Source organism: Camelus dromedarius, chromosome 20 (assembly GCF_036321535.1).
Source record: "Camelus dromedarius isolate mCamDro1 chromosome 20, mCamDro1.pat, whole genome shotgun sequence".
NCBI lineage: Eukaryota > Metazoa > Chordata > Mammalia > Artiodactyla > Camelidae > Camelus > Camelus dromedarius.
Window position 1 is genome coordinate 34,828,321 of NC_087455.1, and position 19,394 is coordinate 34,847,714.

At 43.7% G+C, this 19,394-nt stretch overlaps 1 protein-coding gene across 5 annotated transcripts; it reads right to left on the reverse strand.

Annotated features, from left to right (window-relative positions):
* Positions 1-1,842: 1,842 nt before the first annotated feature.
* PDP1 (pyruvate dehydrogenase phosphatase catalytic subunit 1) lies at positions 1,843-10,856 on the reverse strand. Of its 5 annotated transcripts, none has more exons than XM_031439323.2 (3): positions 10,700-10,788; positions 9,917-9,951; positions 1,843-6,248 (listed from the first exon to the last, which is right to left on the reverse strand). In XM_031439323.2, the coding sequence occupies exons 2-3, from the start codon at positions 9,945-9,947 to the stop codon at positions 4,591-4,593; spliced, it is 1,689 nt and encodes a 562-aa protein (XP_031295183.1). In that variant the 5' UTR covers positions 9,948-9,951; positions 10,700-10,788; the 3' UTR covers positions 1,843-4,590. The 5 variants fall into 5 exon arrangements, with proteins under 5 accessions (XP_031295183.1, XP_010974308.3, XP_031295186.1 ...); XM_010976006.3 differs by lacking the exon at positions 10,700-10,788 and adding an exon at positions 10,196-10,235; XM_031439326.2 differs by lacking the exon at positions 9,917-9,951 and having other exon boundaries at positions 10,700-10,856.
* Positions 10,857-19,394: the final 8,538 nt, after the last annotated feature.

Consider the following 19,394-nt stretch of genomic DNA (forward strand, 5'->3'; position numbering starts at 1 on the left):
GTGTGACTCTAGGGCAGGGTCTTACGTGGGAACTCTCCCCATCACCCGCCTTTGGGCAGAAAGGTGAACCAACATGAACTGAGTTCTTTTGGAGCTCGGTGCCAGGTACTTCCAAACAGCAGCTACAGTTCTTGGTGGGGCTCCTTCCATTCTGGGCAAAAGGAGCTGAGGGAGGGGGCAAGGGTGGGGTAGGGACGATTCAGCAAAATCTTACTGGAGGGAAGTGAATTGCCTTTTGCGATTCAACTGACTCACTTGATGGTTGAGTCTTTCAGGTCTGTCCCAGTGAACAGAGGGCGCCATCTCCCCAGGGGATGCTAAACCTGTCCAGAGCCAATCTGTACATTGGTACTTTAATTTTTTCTTTCAAATATTAGCTCTTTGCAAGAGGAAACTACTTCAAATTTTAGAAATCACTGAATCTTAACCATAAAATGAAACTATAATTACAGGAATAAATTATTTCTTTGCATCTAGATTGAGATGTTAACTTCTGATGGAGAGAACTTCCTAAAGTTCATTTAGTTTTTTCTTAATCGACTGTATATCTCTATAAAATAAAGTCAATGCTGAACATGTTTTATTCAATATTCTGTTGGCTCAGCAAGAGAAACAAAACCCATAAAACCCATGGGCCCTGACCTTAAAGAACTGAAAATCTTGATGGGCAAACAAGATAAAGTTCAAAAATTATTAGAGCAATTTAAAACCAGATATGTGTATATTTTATGAACCTAAATACTGGCTAAATAATTGAGCCTAAATTGTGTGGCCCTTAAAATATGTACGTTGGATAATCACTTTTAATGGCACATGAAAAGTATGAATTCCATCATTCTTAATATATTTACTCTGAAGACTTGTAACTTAAAAGCTCTTTAGGAAACAGTGCTGTACATTGTTAGGATTCAATCCAAGGTTTAAACTTCATCGTAAGAATCGGGCTGACTGGATTTGATAGGATTAAGCTTGGCTTTCAAAGTAAATGCTGAAAGGGCAAAGGAAATGACCTTCATCCTGTAACAGATCAATTCAGGTGCCATTAAGAGGTCTTCATTTTCCCAGCATGTCCGGGACTCACCTTTTAGCTTTTGAAGATCTGAAAAATTCTATCATGAACAGCAATTGTTTTATTTATGAAGAAGGTCAGAACTACGATATGTTAACCTATAAACTAAGGACAGCACAGTTACCTGGACCCTTTTGCCCATATTCAGGCATGTGTTTGACTACTGACCAGAAAAGCTCATTCTAGGCAGTATTAATTCCATAAAAGCTGAAATATTCAAGTCAGCTACAGCATCCCAGCCCTAATTTAACAGTCAGCGTTTAATCCACTTCCTTCCTCATCTCTACCATAGCAACAGCTGATGGAGTGATAAACCAAGACTACCAAAAACCAAGGTATAATTTGTCTTTTTCTTATAAGACGGTCATTAACTCAATCAATTAACTCAACAAGATTCTCAGTGGGAGAAGCACAGAGGTCATTAGCAAAGGACCACCCCCTAATCCCTCCAAATTTTTCACCATTAAACATTTTCATCACTTGTTTAAAGGGCATTAAAAAAAAAAGTCTTACCACCAAGGCATAGACCACAAACTCACTTGTAATCATATTTGCAAAGTTGAACCTACACTTCAACCAAATAGTATTCCTGGGAATTGCTACCCAAAAGGTAGCTTTAAAGGGGGAGAGGGAGGGGGCTAACAATGCCCATCAACAGTGGATAAACTGTGATACGTTCATACGATGGAATGCTACCGGGTAATAAGGAGAAGACTATGAATATGCTTAACAACATAAACGATCTCAAAAAATGAACAAAAGTCACACAAAGAGCACATATATGATTTCATTTATATGAATTCCTAGAACAAGCAACACTAACCTATGGTGACAGAAGTCAGAACAGTAGTTTTGTGGGGAGGGATTAGCATGAGGGAGTTTTCTGCTGGAATAATAGAAAAGTTCTATCTCTTCATTGGGGTTGCAGCTGCCAAACCTCATACTACACATTTAAAATCTGTGCATTTTATTGAATGTAAATTATACCTCAGTTTTTTAAAAAAGCACCATCTATCTAGTGAATTCTAAAGTTAACTATATTCTACCACTGAAAGCATCTACTGAATTTTACTATTAATTAAAAACCAACACAGGTCATTCAGAAAGCAGATATGAAGCTTTAATTCACTGTGGGCATTTCTCTGACCATTTTCTGTATTATATATAAACTCTTCACATTTCTTCACAGAGATATATCTTTTATAAGACAGTTTTTTCCCAAGTACTGTGCACCATACCACCACTGCATTCAACTAGTTAAGGGCAGAGTATGATACCATGAGCCACTGACTAAATACAGAGGTTGATACATATGTTAGAAAGTTTAAATTGAAAAAGTTTAAGAAAGGCTAAATACCAGGAAAGTCTACATGTATTCTTTAATTCTAGATATCACATCACAGTGACAACCAATTACAATAAAATCACAATTTCTTTTAGATGATAGTACATTCAGATTTCTAGCATCCATTTTTTTTTTCCATTTCTACACTGCATTTTTATTTCTATAGAGTAGACAGGCTTTCGGACTGCAGACAAAGTGTAATAATATGAATTACTATCTTGATCATGACCACAGGAAACCAAGTTTATATATATATAGTGTATATATAGAGACAAGACTTTTATTAAATATATAATAATACAGAACTCTATAGTGGTGGTGTTCAAGAGAAATTCAAATAATAGCCTGAAAATGAGTTCTAACTGTTATTGCATTCTAATATATTTCATTAAAAGATGAAGTCTCTGTCAAAACATTTATAAATAAATATATAGTGCTTTTCCCCCCTCCAAAATACTGCCTAGGAGAAAAGTTCCAAGCTGACTCAAGGGGGAAAAAACAGACCTCAGAAAACAAACATTATGTGATCTTCTGAGCTGCAATCTTCCTGAGTCTGTTTTCAACTGCAACAAATTTTGCAGCCAATTCTACATTGCTTCAGTGCCCACGTTCCAGAGGGAGTCCTTGAATACCTACTTCATATTCCACGGAAATCTGAAAGGACTCCTAGACATCCCTCAACTAATTACACAAGGGAAAACTGATCATGTTTTGTATTAAATATCTATGAAAATCAAACATAGTCATAGCCATGCTTTAACAGTAATGCTAGAACTAACTAATGAAAATATATGCACAGCTGTACATTAAACACAGGAACAAAATGCCATTTGATGCATATCAAATAAGCTTCCAAAAAGCCAATTTGAATATGTTTATTTTCATTTACTTTGATACAGCACTGGAAGGGACTGCATATAATTACAGAGACTGCTGCAAACAACACTTGATGCCACTAAGTGTTCTATTAAGCATCAGGCATGCACAACAGTTACCTCTTAAAATTTCTCACGAATATATCTTAACATTCCTATTTATAAGCTACAGTATGTTTGAAGCATTTAGTAACTTTTAAGCCAATTATTTTAACTGACCTATGTCTAAGTGGAGAAAAACAAAAACTTCCTCCCCCGTCTCAACACACTTATTCTTATTTGGGGAATAAGACTTTATTCCCCAAAATTCTGGATTTGAATTTTTTCATATATGTCATCTTTACAATTCCAAAGTGATGAAAATTCTTATCACTACTAAATTAGAAGTATGACTTGTCAGCAGCAGTCTACCCACCACACACTCACAGCATGCCAAGCTTTGGGGATTACACAGTAAGAGCGACGTGCTGGTGGCTACAGATGACAGTAACTGAACATATCAGTCTCTTCTCTTTTTTCTGGATCTTTTTATTTCAAACTAAGTTAAGCCTTTCATTAATACAGACTAAAAAAGTTCTTTTTTATTTAACATCAATATGAGTAAATAAAACTAAAAACCTTTATTGTCTTCAAGTGTGTGGCAAACAGAAAATGTTTCAATTACATTAGGTAATCGGGGGCTGGGGAAGAGAGTAGTTTGTTTTTTCATTCAAGAAGCATTCCAGTCAAATAATCACAAACACAAATTCAGATTGCTTGGTTCTCGGTTGTTTATGGCTTAAAGTACTGGATTTGAAAACTACTCCAGGTAAAAATAAATTTATATGAATAATGCATAGATTGTATATCTAGGAAATCATGCAATAAATAAATGTCCTCACACACTGGAATCTTGGTGATGAAAGGGGTCTGCAGGTGTGAACAGTAATTTTTTTTTCCTTTTACCAGCAGAGTACACCCAGCAAGATCCTTGCTTTTGGCCTGTTCAAGCTCCTATCTGCCAGGTCATCCTGATTTGCTCAGACTGATAAAAGATGTCACAAGACAACTGCAATAAGGGACTGACGGGCCCCAAGTGCAGGTGTGCGGGTGCCATGAGGTCCGGGCTAGGCAGGGCGAGACTCCTGATCCTACCTGCCTGCCTAAGGCAATGTGGAGGACCCGACCGACCAGAGTGCCAAATGGGGAAATGCTTACAATGACCCACTGGAAGTGTTTATTACGTTCACTAGTATCTTTTAAAAATCTCTCTGCCCTTTAAATCTATTTGAGTTAAGACCTGCCAGGGTAAGACGCACTCACTACTCCTGGTTTTGGCAGGCCCCTACGACGTGCGAGTTGAACTGCACTACGATGATTGTAATGTCGTCTCTGTACATCCGAGCGAGCTCTTCAGGAAGACTGAGCATTTTGGAGAGGCGCTCGTGATCGACAGCCCCAAACTCGTTATTGCCCACAGCATGGCGGATAAGATGGGTGGCGGCATTCTGGTCCTCAAACACCGATGACATCTTGGCTCTCCTTTCTGTTAAAAGGCCATGCATCTGTCCCAGGGTCACCTTGTAGCCACCGACAGCTATGGGCTGCTGGTGATGCATGCCCGTCAGGTGCTCGCCCACAATCCTAACCACGTCCTGCCGGTGCATCGTCTCCCACAGCCCATCGGTAGCCAGTACCAGAAACTTATCCTGTGGCCTTAATCGGTGGTAAGTTACCTCGGGCTCAGCAGTGAGATAAGGAGGTGTGTAATAATTAGGGGGGATGAATTTGGTGTACTCATTGTCATTCAGCTGGTCTGGACCAGACTCTATCACCCTCTTTTGAAGGTCAATGCTCCATTTGAACTTTACGTCTCCAAAAGCCCTGAACGGCATGAGCAAGCCCAGCAGCCGGTCCTGCTTCACCACACTCTTGGCCTCATTCTTCGGGTGCTCCAATTTCAGCCGTTCCACTTCTCGTTCATTCTGAGCATTGTGGTCGTTAGACAGAGTGACTGCTGACCAAGAGCCGTCCTCTTCCTGCACACCCAGCATGGCTCTGCTGTCACCAGTATTGGCCACATGAAGGTCAACACCATCCACGTGGGCCACACACGCTGTGGCCCCAGAAAACGCCACTCGAAGCACCAGGTAGTTGAGGAAAGAGTTGGGGTCACCGACTTGAGCCTCCAGGGAGATGTCATTGTCGAGCCTCTTGAAAGCATTAATCAAAGCCTCCTTAACGTCAATATCCGTCGACTCCCCAGTGTTGAGGTCTATAAGCTCTTGCCAGTAAGTCCTCAGGCTGTTGAAGTATAATTTGGACGCCTCCTTACTGAAGTAGTCGTTGGGGTGCTTGTGCCACTGGAGAATGGGGAGCAGCGCTCGACCGCTCTCCACCGCGTTTTCAATCTCTAGCAGAGTCTCGTGGGGTAACAAAGAGACAGCGATGTAATAGAAGAGTCTTTCACTGACCGCCTGGGAGCAAGCACAGCCTGCGTGGCCGTCAAAAACCCCCAGGAGCATCCCTCTGGTCTGCAGGCAGGTGGCTGCGCTTCTCCGGTCCTCGATGGGTGCGTTTGCAGGCAGCTGATTGCTGTCAAAACCAAGGACAGAACTGACATTTTTGCCGTCAAATTCTGGCACTTTGAAGCTGTATTCATTAGCTTTCAGGATGCTGTTGACTTGCGGAGGGGTGAGGTAAAATTTCTGCGGTGTGGAAGCGTACCTCCTCCCTTGGGTGTACTGCCACCAGCTGTCCTTCGGCCTGTAAAAGGTAGCATACGCCGGATGGGGCGTGTATCTCAGGCGACTCTGAGGAATGTAAGGGGGTGAGCAGCAGAGATGTTTGTGGTGGCAGTAGCACGCAGTGCCATAGATTCTGCTCAGTTCACAGTTTCGGATCAGAGGGAAAAACAGTTGGGTTGGTGCTGGCATGGCATCGGAGAACAGCGGCAGGCTGGAACTTCTGACTGGGATTCCTAGACAGCAAATTACACAGGTACACACAAAGAAAGAAGTTTACCTTTAGATTATTCCATCTATTTTTGCTTTCTTAAGAAATATTTAGCAGGTGAGCCTACACGCTCCCTGGGCTAGGAGGCACTACATTTCACACGTGTATCATGTACTAGTTCCATAGGGTATATTCCGCTAAGCACACCTCCCAATCACTTACGGAGCCAGGACTGAACTGCGAGGCTAGCTTTCCTTTCTCTTCTCTTCGTATTTCTCTGTGCAGCACAAAATGTGCAGAATGTACAATAGATTTGGCTGGGGAGAGCGGGGGAGATGAAGGTTACATAACATTATGCAGTGGCAGCCTACCTAGCCAATCGCCCTTCTCCCCATCCTTCACAAAGGCCGCGGGTCCCCCACAGTGCACAGGGACTCCTCCTACTTATGAGGATCCTGTTTCTAGACCTGTTGACCAATGTCAGCATCCGATTACACACCAAAAACATGTTAGGATGCAGTCCCAACCTGCCTGTAGTCATGAATTACTTCTAAGTTATGTACATATTCTACTATATTAATATAACAACCACTGCAACATATGTAAGAAAGCTTTCACATAATGAATAAAAATAGAAGTTCTAATGCGTCCACCCTGCATCCCAGCAGATGGTCTCGCAAACAATGCCTCTCCAGACCACCGTGCCAATGTGGTAAGTTTACGGACATGGGTCTGCCACCAATTCACCGCATAATCCTGGAAAAGCAGGCTCACCTCTTTGAGCTTCACTTTCCTAAGCTGTGAATGAACACATGCTACCTGAGGCTGCTTCTAAGACTCTGTGCCTTTATAAAAGCTGTGTGTTGAAGTGAGACTTTGAAATCAAATGCAGATTTTATTTATTCATTAATTTTACTGTGCCCTCTGCAATAAAAAAAAAAGATTAAGTATTCCAGTAGCTTTAAAACTTTGTTAGTAATGTAAATGGTCTCAGTTCTGGAATTTAATTTACTGCTAGCATTTTCTTCTGCTTATCAGCCATAAGAGAAAGCTACAGAAATATGACTTTTGCCTATTATGAATCCCCAGAATTCACCCGTAGAAAAATATTTTCTCTTACATTAAAGAAAAAAAGGTATCTATTTGCCCTTGGAAATTAACAAATAGTGAAATAGTAGTCTAATAGTCTAAGGCTTAGATAAAAAAGGTACAGTATTATAATCATGACTATATTGAAATCATATCACTTACTATGTGACACTGAAAATATTTTGCTGGGCTTTTATGTAGAAAATTTAATGAATGTATAATTAATTCAGGTAATTTATACAAGAAAAAAAATCTCTTCTTCCTCATTATTGAGGAAATCTTCTCTGAGTTCTTGAAGTATTGCCCCAAAGTATTAATTTGGCCTATAAATAAACAGGCTTTAGAAATATTTTAAATAAGGAAACAAATGCAATAAACAAAAAGGAGTAAGAAAGATAAAACCATTGAGTCTTAATATCAACTATTCCTTCCTAAGGTTGAACACATTAAGCAAAAATTACAAATACAGACAGTGTTAGCTCTGTATTACACTGTTTTCACGTACCCTCTCTTGAAGAACAGTTTGAAAAGTGGTAAGTGGGATGTGAGGAGGGGAGCAGAGAAAGCACTGGGTAATGACTGATTCTTGTTTGCTTCTGTAATAAGCACTACATAAGCCAGTCATATAGAACCCCTTCTGCAAATGACAGAATACCATTATCTTAGCTGCGCAATTTAAGGGATTTGCTTACAAAATTGAAGACAAGATTAGGCAACAGAAGGTAATGATTAGAATTTTGAAAATAAGACCAATAACTAAGCGTTCTGAAATGCAATAATGAGACATAGAAATTCCAGAACAGGAATCTATCAAGACCAACCACTTAAATAACAGCACTTCAAACTGAATACCTGAAAGTCATCCAAAGGTTAAGTGTACATGATTAAGCCAGGAGATGTGCTCAAATGCTGGGCCACATGACACTGGCTTCCAGACATAAAACACCTCTCTTGCCAGGTCTGTATGCAGAAAGCACATTAACTCATTTCATGCTTTGTATAAAGATTATTTCTATTACTAAAAATGTAAACAGATACTAATCTTAATAAGATAAATTTTTTCCGTAACTTTATATAAGTTTGCATTTATGCTCAACTTAAAACTTAATCTTAGAGGGAAAAAAAACGCGTGTTACTGCATGGATTGTAAATTGAATCAAAGTACAGCAAGCCCACGCGTGCATGTGTTTGGAGAGGGGTCTGACAGACATGCATAACAGGATTTGGCTATATGACATCTGATCAAGGAGTAAGAAATCCATGAAACCGACATCTTCCTTAAATTCCTTTGTTTTGATGATTCTTCTGCTTTCGTAATTGACAGGAAAATGAATGAATTACTGTGGCAAAATAATCGATTCAGGCAGCTGCTGCTTTGAATAATATGGAAATGGAAATTCAACAGCAAGTACTCAAATAAATAATATACATTTTTCCTTGAGGGATAAATTCTCTACACTGAAAACAAAAAGCAGAGAATGAATTTTATCAACTCTATCTTTCAGTTACTCAGGGGCTTAGCACATGGACTGAGACGCCTCAACTCCCAAACATGCCTTCAGAAGACAAATTCTTAGGGAAGTTACCTACTCTGTAGTTAATGAACATTTTGTCACCACCAGTACAAGTGACATACTCTCTCCATCAGATCAGTTACTCTTAGAAGTCAAAGTACTTTCAAATGCTTTCATAAACCATAAGTGAGCATTCAAAAACTCCGAGTTTCTTTCTAAATATCCTGAATATCCAACAACAAAACCCCATGAAATCAAAATTGTTGTTAACAGTTGTTGACAAACTGATGTCAACTGTTGTTGACAAACTTGCTAAATGAACGGAGGCTCTTGATTAGGCAGTAAGAATGAAAGCACGGTACAGCTGCGGTAAACTGGAGCGGTGTCAAATTTTCAAGGTATTTCCGACCACAATTTCACTAAGAAGTTCCTATCCCGAGATGCAGACTTAGCCACCTTATATGCAGCATCTGGTCTTAGGCAGATTTTGCCAATGACTAATAAGGAAAGATGAGCTGCACCCAGAAACAGGAAAAGAGACCCATCCACTCTTATTGATGTGCTCAGCAGAGCCGGTGCCAAGAAATGATTCCAGTTCATCAATAAACTCAAGAACAAATTAATTAGAGAACGCTATTACCACACCAATAACAGAGCTCTAGCTTTGCAGCGCTTTTGTTGTGAATGGGAAAAAAAATTCTATACTAATCACTAAATGTGTCAGAACCCCAGTTTATGTAATCCGATTGCATTAAACACCCTTCAAAAAGACTGCGATTTTTCAGCATTTGGGGGCAAGGTCTAGCCATTTCACAGCTTTGGCTATTTCTACACGAATGAAGAAACCAGTTGCCTTCGGAAGACACGAAGCCCCAAGACAGCACTTGTTTGATTAGCTTCCTTTGTCCCTACCTGAAAATTGCACTCACTAAGGCATCAAAGCTATCCCGGTCCAGGACGCTTTCGTCCCGCTTTTGTATCTACCTCACCTCTTAATTCCACACCGACCCACGTTTAAAACCATGCACACAACAAAATCAGTCACCATCCTTCCTGGGTACCCAACGCAGGTAGTTAAGTGAATACCTACCAATTCGTCTGGGCCCGGGACACACACACATTCTCCTGTCATCACAACACGGAGCCGACAACATCCACAACCCGCGCGGGCAGCAGCAGCGACAGCAGCACCGGCCCATTGAAAGCAAGGAAGAGATGCTCATTAGAGGAGGCGGCGGCGGAGGGGGAGGAGAGAGCGGAGGAGGGGCGAGGTCTCGCTCCGGCCCGGTGAATGGGGCTAGGAGGGGGAAGAGGATGGAGGAGGGAGAAAGGGGTGGGGAGAAGAAGGAAACCAAACAAACAAACCCACCCCGCGGGAGAGACAGAGCCACAGCCCGAGGCGGCGGGGGCCCAGACACCGGCAGAGGCGCGCCCCGCGGCCGGCCAGTCCATCCAGCCCCGGCGAGGAGCCCACGGGCGCGCGGCATCCTCCGCCCGCCCACGCCGCGCCGGCTTCAGTCCTAGAAACCCGGGGTCAGCCGGCGGCGGCTGCCCGTGGGGTCACCCGGGACGCCAAGGTGTGTAAAGAGAGCTCCTCTGGCAGAGACGCCGCGCCACCTGCGCCGCACCTCCCTGGGTCCCCACGGCGCCCCCGGCGCTGACAGCGGGCGCGGCGGGCCCGCCCCCCGCCGCGAGCCCGCGGGGGCCCCCAGCGCCTCCACGCCCGACTCCCCCGTCGCTCCGCGGCTCTCGTCCCTCCGCACGCTCGCGGCCGCCGCGCCCCACGCGCGCCGGGCGCCCCCCTCACAACTTTCGGCGAGCGGAGGAGGATTCCGGACAGAGCGGCTCGGGGCCGGGAGCAGGGAATACGAACCGGGCACGGCAGGGGAGCAGCGGCTTGTTCCCGACGAGGAGGCGGCCGCGGCGGCGGCACCTCCCGGCGCTCGGTCCACGCAGCCTGGCTCAGCTACCCGGAGCGCGGCCCCTCGCCCCAGGCCGGCCCACTCCGCGCCCCTGCCCCGCCGGGCCGCCACCCTGCCCCGCCCCGCCCGCACGTTCCGGCCGGAGCGCTTCCCGCCTCCCGATTGGCTGCGCAGTGGCGAGTGGGCGGGGAAGAGGAGAGCGGGCCGCAGCCAGGGGCGTGAGGGCGGAAGAGCGGCGCGCTCCCCTCCAGCTTTGTGACGTCATGGGGGTCAGACGATCCCTTCCATTCGGCGCAAGCTGCCCATTGGTTCCGCGGGCCCGCCTCACGTGACCGCGCCCTCGCCCGGTAGCGGGGTGGAGGGTGGGGCTGCGCGGCGGCGATGCGGTTGGCCGTGGACCCAGAGGGAGGAAGCGCCCGGGCCGGCCCCAGCATCCCCACGTGAGCGGGGCCCCGCGGCCCCGCCGCTCCCTGCCGGGCGTGCTTCCGAGAATCCCTGGCACCGCGGCGGGGGAGCCGCCGAGCGCATGGCCAGCCTTAGAGGCCGAGCCAACTCCGCGCCTTGCGGGTGGGCCCAGGCTTCGTAGAATTAAGCTGCGGGGCGACTCCCTGTCCAACGGGAAACCAAATTCCATCCAGTCGCCCCAGCCTGAAATAATAAGGCACCATAACCGGAGGGTAACTTTGGCCTCATTCGTTTGATACTTTGCAGATTTTAGGAGCGTTAACTTGGACAATGTTTTCTGTCATTTTCTGGACACCTCTCAGGGCCCAGGGAGAGGAAGCTAGTCTAAACATCAGCGAGAGGAAGTTGTGATGAAGGAATTCTTTGCCCTGTAGAGTAGGTGTGTGCTCACGTTTTCTCAAGGGCTTTGAAATCAGTATTGACTCATTTACCCTGAATGGTTACAAGGAAAAGGGTGGAACGCAGTCTGCAGAAGTGGGACGAGTCCTGGACTCGGTGTCAGGACCTTCATCCAAGTCATTTCCTCTCCATGAGACTCAAGTTTCCGCTTCTGTAAGATGAGGCTGGACTTGGGGTGGCATTGGCCTTCTGTGGTTAAAAGGAAGATTATCTCAAGGGCTCCTTCATTTGCTTCCATCCACACATAATTCCTTCTTTATGGGAGCTGAGTCGCTGGTAGTAGTTTCTAAAAGCTTCATTGGAGATAATATCACATAGATCATGCGCTTATCCTGCCTTCTGTTAAGCAGTTTACTTTGATTTATTAAGCATATTTGCTTACTAACCAGTAAAGGTCACAGAGTGAGTGGGCTGGATGTAAAAACTGTCATTGGAGAGTTAACAGTATTGGAGAGTTATTAATTTGCATTATCTGATTTTTGTGTAATGGAAAATTTTTATTGACACAAAAAAGTGCCAGAAACTGGTTCTTTATAACTCCTGGATCTTTCCAGCTGCCTCCTCAATTCTCTGAATAAATTAGAGAGCCTTTTTGCCCAGTCCCAGGTTGCCCATGGAATTCTTGTGGCTATTTTATGTGGCCTTCATCCCATTTTACAGGGTCCATCTGCCTCACTTCAACCCTCCTTTCTACTTCTCAAATGAGCTTCCCATAAATTTGTAAGTATTCTTCATTGTCCTTTTTTTTTTTTTTTGAGTATCTGATTTATGTATCTGGTTTTCTCATCTCAGAGGCAGAATAAAGGTGATATAGTAAAGTGAGTTCGAGCACGGCTGGAGAGCCAGGCTGCCTGGGCTCCAGTCCCAGCTCTGCAGCTTACTGTATGGTGTTGGGAACCTCTACCTGGCTCAGCTCTCTCATAGGTAAGACAGGAGTAAAAATAGAGAAATTTTAAACTCATGGGGTTGTATTGAGTGAGTTGATATAAATATATATCATGCTAAGAAAAAGTATTAGCTGTCTTTAATGTTATAGATATGTCCAGCTCAGTGTGTGTTAATTAAGGGCTCCCAGAGGGTAGGAGACTCAGACCCTCAAGTGCAACGTGTACTACACTAGACACTAATAAGTTATTAATAGACTGGAGTTTTAGAACCTCAGGATATCAGGTTAAAGTAATTTACATAAGTGTCACTACCTCTTAGCCCCTGCTTTGCAGGCATGGATACCAGTTAATTGAAGGAAAGTGGATTTTTAATTTGAGAGTTTCTGCCTGAGGACTCAGAAATGAAGTTTACACTAGGTCTGTCTGTTGTCTATAAACTTTTTTCCTCATGATTGTGAAAACAGAATAATGAGACCCCGGAGTATTTACATTCCTATCAATGACCTCTTCAAGTCACCTTGGTAGTGTACACCCTCATTCCACCGCAACACTGCCATTATTCAGAGCACTTTTTAAATGATCTTTGCACATTGTTTTTGGATCTGCACAGGAAGTGCCAGCTTATTTTACTAGAACCGGCACCTTGGTTTTTATACCAAAGTAGTATTGATTCCCCCATGTTATTATGCTTAGTTCTGAACAACCTATTTCTGAAAATAACACCCACTCTCAAAAACCTGGTATTTGCCACCACTAAATATAGTCGAAAGAATTTGTCATAATTATTGAAGGCTATGCCAGGATATTTCTGGAATCAGAATAAAGGTTCCCCGAAGTAATGGCTTTGAAATAAACTCACTTAAAGATGTAAGTTTTGTTCTCTAGCTGCAAAGTTGTGTGATGCAGTGATATGTATGTTCTAAATAAAGTCACAGTTCTTCTGCAGAGGAACCAACTGTTTGTACCATATGGGTAAGGCCGGGGCAGGTCCTTGGGTTTGCTGCTCTGACCTCGCAGACCGTTTTAGCCACCAGAACACCTGTTGACACTTTGACATTGGAAGGTGTAGAAAAAGAGCACTGAAACAGCCCAGGATTTTTGTAGAGAAGGGCAGGCAAGGAGAGACGAAGTGGCTTCTAAAATAGTATGGCACAGAGAACACACTGAGCAGGAATATCTATTTTGTCTACACACTGCTTTCTGTGATACCAAAAATGCAAAGACTGTTCCTGAATGAGACCCTTAACACTTAGTCATCTTCTTGCCCGAGAATAAACTGGGAAATAAGCAAGTGCTTAACCAGGTTGGCCCGGTATTCTTGTGGGTGGATGATAAGACCCTTGAGGGTATTGAGGTTAACTATGACGACATGGAGGTGGTCCAGTGGAGTCTCAGTGGTGCCAGCCAGGAAGCTTAAAATAGACCTGCATGTGGGTCTGAGATGCTGTCAGCCTGATGGCTAGTGAGCGGCCAGGGCCTTTGCCAAAATCAGCGATTAGGGGGAGGAGAGGCTGCTGGACACTCATCTTTAGCTCCTGCCTCCCTCCAGATCTTGGATAGGAAATCAGCAAATAATTACTAAGTACATAAGCAATAGGTACCTTTTTATTACTGTCCTGGGGTTGAGAGTTGCTTTTCTGAAATTAAGTTATTTGGAGTTATTGGAACACTGAGATCAGCAAATCATCTACAAGAAAGAAACAAAACCTGTCCTGTGGCTCATTTCTTGTGGGCCGAAGGCTGTTATGGGTGTGGTCACCTCTGTCTCATCTGATATTTTAAAAGTAGTCTGTTCTCATCAGAATTCATGAGGCAGTAGTATGAGGAATATACTGTAGCTATATACATGTATATATATATATATATATATATATATATATATATATATATATATATATACATGTAGAATATACATATGTATGCATGTATATACATGTAGCTTCATTCCCTTGCAAAATTAGGGACAAAAGTCTCCTGGAGAATAGGCAGGAAGTTTCTGTGCCTTAATTTAATGTGACAAAGAATATGAAAAGTAGGTATCTGGGATTGCTTTATTAGAGGTTCAGGAGCTTTTAGTAAGAAGACTGCAGGTCTGTAGACCTGAGGCAGGCATGTATTTCGAAAATCACTCTTAATGGGGGTATCTTCAAATATTAAGGATGCTGTGCATGGGGGGAGGGGCATTACTGTGTAGCCGTCAGACCGTCAGGCAGGATTACTTCGTCATACAGCGTAATTCTGTGGATGATTCTCCAGTATGCAGAGGTAAAAGGTGAAGGAAGGGTTTCAGGGGAACTGAGACATCGGGGTGGGTCTACACTTAACACTAGGTGCCAGGTCCTGGGTGCCCTGACCAGGTCATGCCAATCTGCAAATTTTCGCCGAACCCCCCACACTATGAACTCAAAAATATAGCTACTGACTTGCACGCACTTCTTAAAAATGTATAATTCCTTGCTTCCCTGTACACCTTAACTATTAGAGTATAAGCTTTTCGAGGGCAAGGACCATGTCTCATGCGCCAGTATAAACCCACAGCTTGGCATATAGTGAGAACTTACCGGTAGTGAGTGCTTGTTTTACACTGACCCCCGTTCTAAATGCGTCGTCTCATTCTATCCTCATCACACTCATAGGAGGTAGGTGAGATCATCATATCATTTCACAGGAGTGGAAACTGAGTCTCACTGGGGGTGATTTGCCCCAGGCTTACATAAGTAAGAAATAGTAGAACCACCTACCTCAGAGCCTGCATTCTGAGGCACTATGTTATAGTGACCACTACGCACAGTAGGTGCTCAATAATGAATGGCCTCATTTCAAATAAAGACAAAAGTGGCTTGTTACAACAGGTGAATGCATTGAGATAAAGAACTACAGAAAGTTTCCCGATTTCTTGGTGGTTTCCAAGACAAACTCTATCCTTAAAATTATAGAATTTCCACCCATGTTTATTGTGTCTGTAACCCACAATAAATTTCGCACCACCAACTGGATCACCACTGAATGGCCACTCTCTTGTCAGAGAGCTGCAGGGTTTGGTTATGGTTTTTCAGGAAAACCAGTTGTGATTGTAAAAACATATTCTCCTTAGAAACTAAACATTATAAATATTTGTAGATGAATATCCCTAATGTACTCAGTTCACATCCTGGTGATAAACTATGGTTGATGATATGATACGAAGTGAACAGTTTAATCTGTTGGAAGCTCTGTGATCTGCTTAAAATGTTACTTTTATTTTTAAGCAGTATCAACTGGAGAGAGAGAAGTTCAAGGAGAGAAAGCAGACAGGAAGAGCAGTGTTAATGAGAGCTATTGAATCATCTCATTTCTGCTGGGAACAACGGGTTTGGGAAGTCTCATCAGAACGTTCAGAGACTTGCTCAGGTACAATATCTGGGTTGCAATTTTACCCTTTCTTAAGGCATCATGGCTTTGCAAAACGAGTCTAAATTGAAGGCAGAGAGACCTGAGTTCAAATCCTAGCTCTGTGTCTTACTAGCTGCAATCTTCCCAGATTTATCCAATCGCTCTGACACTTAAAATCTATTGTGAGGATTAATGGAAATCTAAACGAACATGCCAAATGCCATTGGCTGCAAATAGCACCAAGTGGTTCCCTCTTGCTGCTGTAACAATCCACCACAAATGCAGTGGCTTAAAACACACGTCTCTTACAGTTCTGGAGGTCAGAATTCTAAAATGGGTCTCAGTTGGCTAAAATCAAGCTGTCAGCAGAGCTGCGTCCCCTTCTGGAGGCTTTAGGGGAGAATCTGTTTTCATGCCTCATCCAGCGCTGAGAAGCCATTGCGGTTCCCTGACTCCTGACATCTTTCTCCAGCTTCAAAGGGAGCAGAGTAATAGCTTCAGATTACTCTCTGTCACTGTGATCTCTTCTGCTTTCTTTTCTAAAGGACCCTTGTGATTACATGAGGCCCTCCTCGATAATGCAGGATAATCTCTTTATTTTAAAATCAGCTCATTAGCAACAGTAAGTCCATCTGTAACCTTAATTCCCCCTTGCTGTGTTAGCATAGCGTATACGCAGATTCTGGGGATTGCAGTGTGGACACCTTTTGGGGGGGGTGGTTCTGCGTCACCACAGTGCTTGTTCATTCATTCATATGCTTATCAAAGGTAAATATGAATAATAAAAGTACCTTTACCACCATCTCCCACGCCAAGAAACCTTCTCTTTTAGGTAGAGAGCTTAGATTTATACATTAAAAAAAATTAACTGACAATACAAAGTAGTACGAACAAGCCCCAATATGAGCCATTCAAGAGGAGAGATCACTTAGGTATGTGAGAGAGTAAAAAAGAAATCACTGGAAATTTTGACTCTATAAGAAGTAATAAGGGTGCCCCCTTCCCTCTACAAAAGCTAAATGTGATTTTAGGTTGTATTAAGATAAGAGAAAAGGCGGTGATAGCTTCCCTCCACTTTACCTGGGTGAATCCCCAGCAAACTTGGAAAGGTATGAAAAATCTTCATTGGAGCCAGAGTGGGGCAGCCAGCAGGGTGAAGAGCCTGGACTCGGAACATATGAGACATTTAGGGATGTTTGTGATGTGGTCTTAAAATATTTAAATGACAGTCATAGGAATAGAAAGCTAGGTTTATCTTTGAAAACTCTGGAGTTTGAAAAAAACTAAAATAAATGTGTAGAAGTTAGATTGAAACTCAGCATGGTAACTTTCTGTGGTTGACAGCTTTCTGAAAATGGAAGGAGCTCCCTGAGTTTCCTGTCCCTGGAGATACTCAAACAGAATCTGGACAAGTGTCAAAGGATGTGCCCCCAAAGAACATTGTTCAGGTCTTGAACATTGTACTTACATTGTAGTCATTTGCATTCCAGTCTCCGTGTACAAACTGTGATGTCTTTCTGGGCTGAACCCATCATATCCATTTTTACTTGGCTTAGCAGGTAAATGACTTAGCTTCCCAATGACTGTTGGACTAGTGAAGAGAAGACACATGGATGAGGTTGAGTGTTGGACACAGTGACCTTTAGAGGCCTTCCAACTCTGAGATTCTCATTTCTCAGCTTGGATTTGAACTAGATCAAAGGGATGGAATTCGCTGCAAAAAGAGGGTGGTGGTGGTGTGTTCACGATTTCACAACACAGAAAGGCCCAGAAAGGAGAGGGGGCAAATCTGAGTGGAGGAGCTATGTTGGGTGAAGGACAGGAGCTGGGGCAGACGTTTGTTTGGGTCTTGACTCTTGAAGATCTTTAATTTCAAGGATGTTGGACCTTCTCATCCTGCAGTCTGGACTCAGGTGGACTCAGGACTTGACTAAACTGTGAAGAGAAGAAGTGCTCTTACAGTCCCACGCATCTTGGCTCTGTTGGGAATGGCTGAGGGCTGGCTGTGGACTGAGATGTTCCCCCACATTCTTATGCTGAAGCCCTAACCCCCAATGTGATGCTATTAAGATGTGGGGCCTTTGGAAGGTGATTGGGTTTAGACAAGGTCATGAGGATAGGGCCTTCGTGACGGGAGTAGTTCCCTTATAAGAAGAGACACCAGCGAGCTCGCTGCCTCCCTCTCCCTCTGGCGTGTGAAGACGCATGGGGAAGAGAACAGAATCAGCCAGCACCTCACTCTAGGATTTCCCAGTCTCCAAAATCATGAGAAATGTCTGTTGTTTAAGCCACCCAGTTTGTGGTATTTTGTTAAGGTGGCCTGAGCTGGCTAATGCAGGGCTGTTGCCTAACCATGGGGGTAAAGAGTTAACACTCAGAGCTAGGCAGTGGCAGCAACAATGGAAAGGTTGGATCAGACAGAAAGAACCACCACTGAAAACATTAAGACTTGATGGTGATGTAAATAAGAAAGGTTTGAAAGGGGAGGATGTCAAAGGAGCCCATATCTTTGTGCATGGGTTACCGTGAGGGTGGACATTTATGTCCATTGAGTTTCTTATTGTGATGGAAGGAATCTGAGAAACTATTTGGAAGACCCAGAATTTTCTACAACTGTTTCCATTAAGTCTGTGGCTGAAAATAGGCTCTTTTTAATATTGATGAGAATGGAAAGTCAAGAGTATCCATCTGTGAAGGGCAAACTGTTTTTGAGAGGTGAGCAGGAGTACTGGTAAGACTTCGCCCTCAGTGCTGGTGGCAGCGGCGGCCCTGTTGGGTGAGACCCTCTGGGAGCCTCGTCCCATTTCATTAAATTACCCGTGAGGTTGGAGGCCTCTGCTTGCTCCCCACCCAGGGGCTGCTTTAGGGCACGCCCAGGGAAAATTCTCATCCACGTTAGCCGAAGGATAATTACATGTCTCTGAAATAATTGGATCTTTTTTTAAAAACTTTTGGACTCACAACTGAATAAACACCTGACTCTGCATGTGGGAGGTCGGGGCTGGGGAGACGGGGGAGGCCGGAGGAGCTTTGCTAAGTTTCAGAGCCAGAATTGTGGTCCAATTATAGCATGCGTGTAACGTGTTATTTTTTAGCCTCTTTCCTGTTTCTTTTGTTTTCCCCACCCTTGTTTTTCTGTCCTCTCTCCTCTTTTAATTTATGCTGCCTTGTATTTTTTGTATCCCTGAAAGTACTCCTAAATTTTTTCTGAAGCAAAGGGCAATAAGTATAAATATATTTCTGTTTATATTGGTCCTTACTTTATAGGTGAGGATGCAGAGGCTCAGTTAATTTATCTAATTTATCTAGGATCATAATGGATGTATTATCTATTGCTGGGTGACAAATCACCTCCAAAATTAGCAGCTTAAAACAACACACATTTATTTTCTCACCTGGTTCCTGAGAGTCAGGGATGTGGGAGCAGCTTAGCTGGGTGGTTCTGGATCAGGGGCCGAAGAGGTTGCAGTCAAGCTGTCTGCTGGGGATGTAGCCGTCTGAAAGCTTGACGGGGCTGGAGACT

Bases quoted from the DNA above. Each gene is read 5' to 3' on its own strand.
- PDP1 (XM_031439323.2), bottom strand. From the start codon at position 9,947: ATGTGTGTGTGTCCCGGGCCCAGACGAATTG. The intron at 6,249-9,916 runs GTAGGTATTCAC...TTTGCTGTCTAG, and splicing joins TCCCGGGCCCAGACGAATTG to GAATCCCAGTCAGAAGTTCC.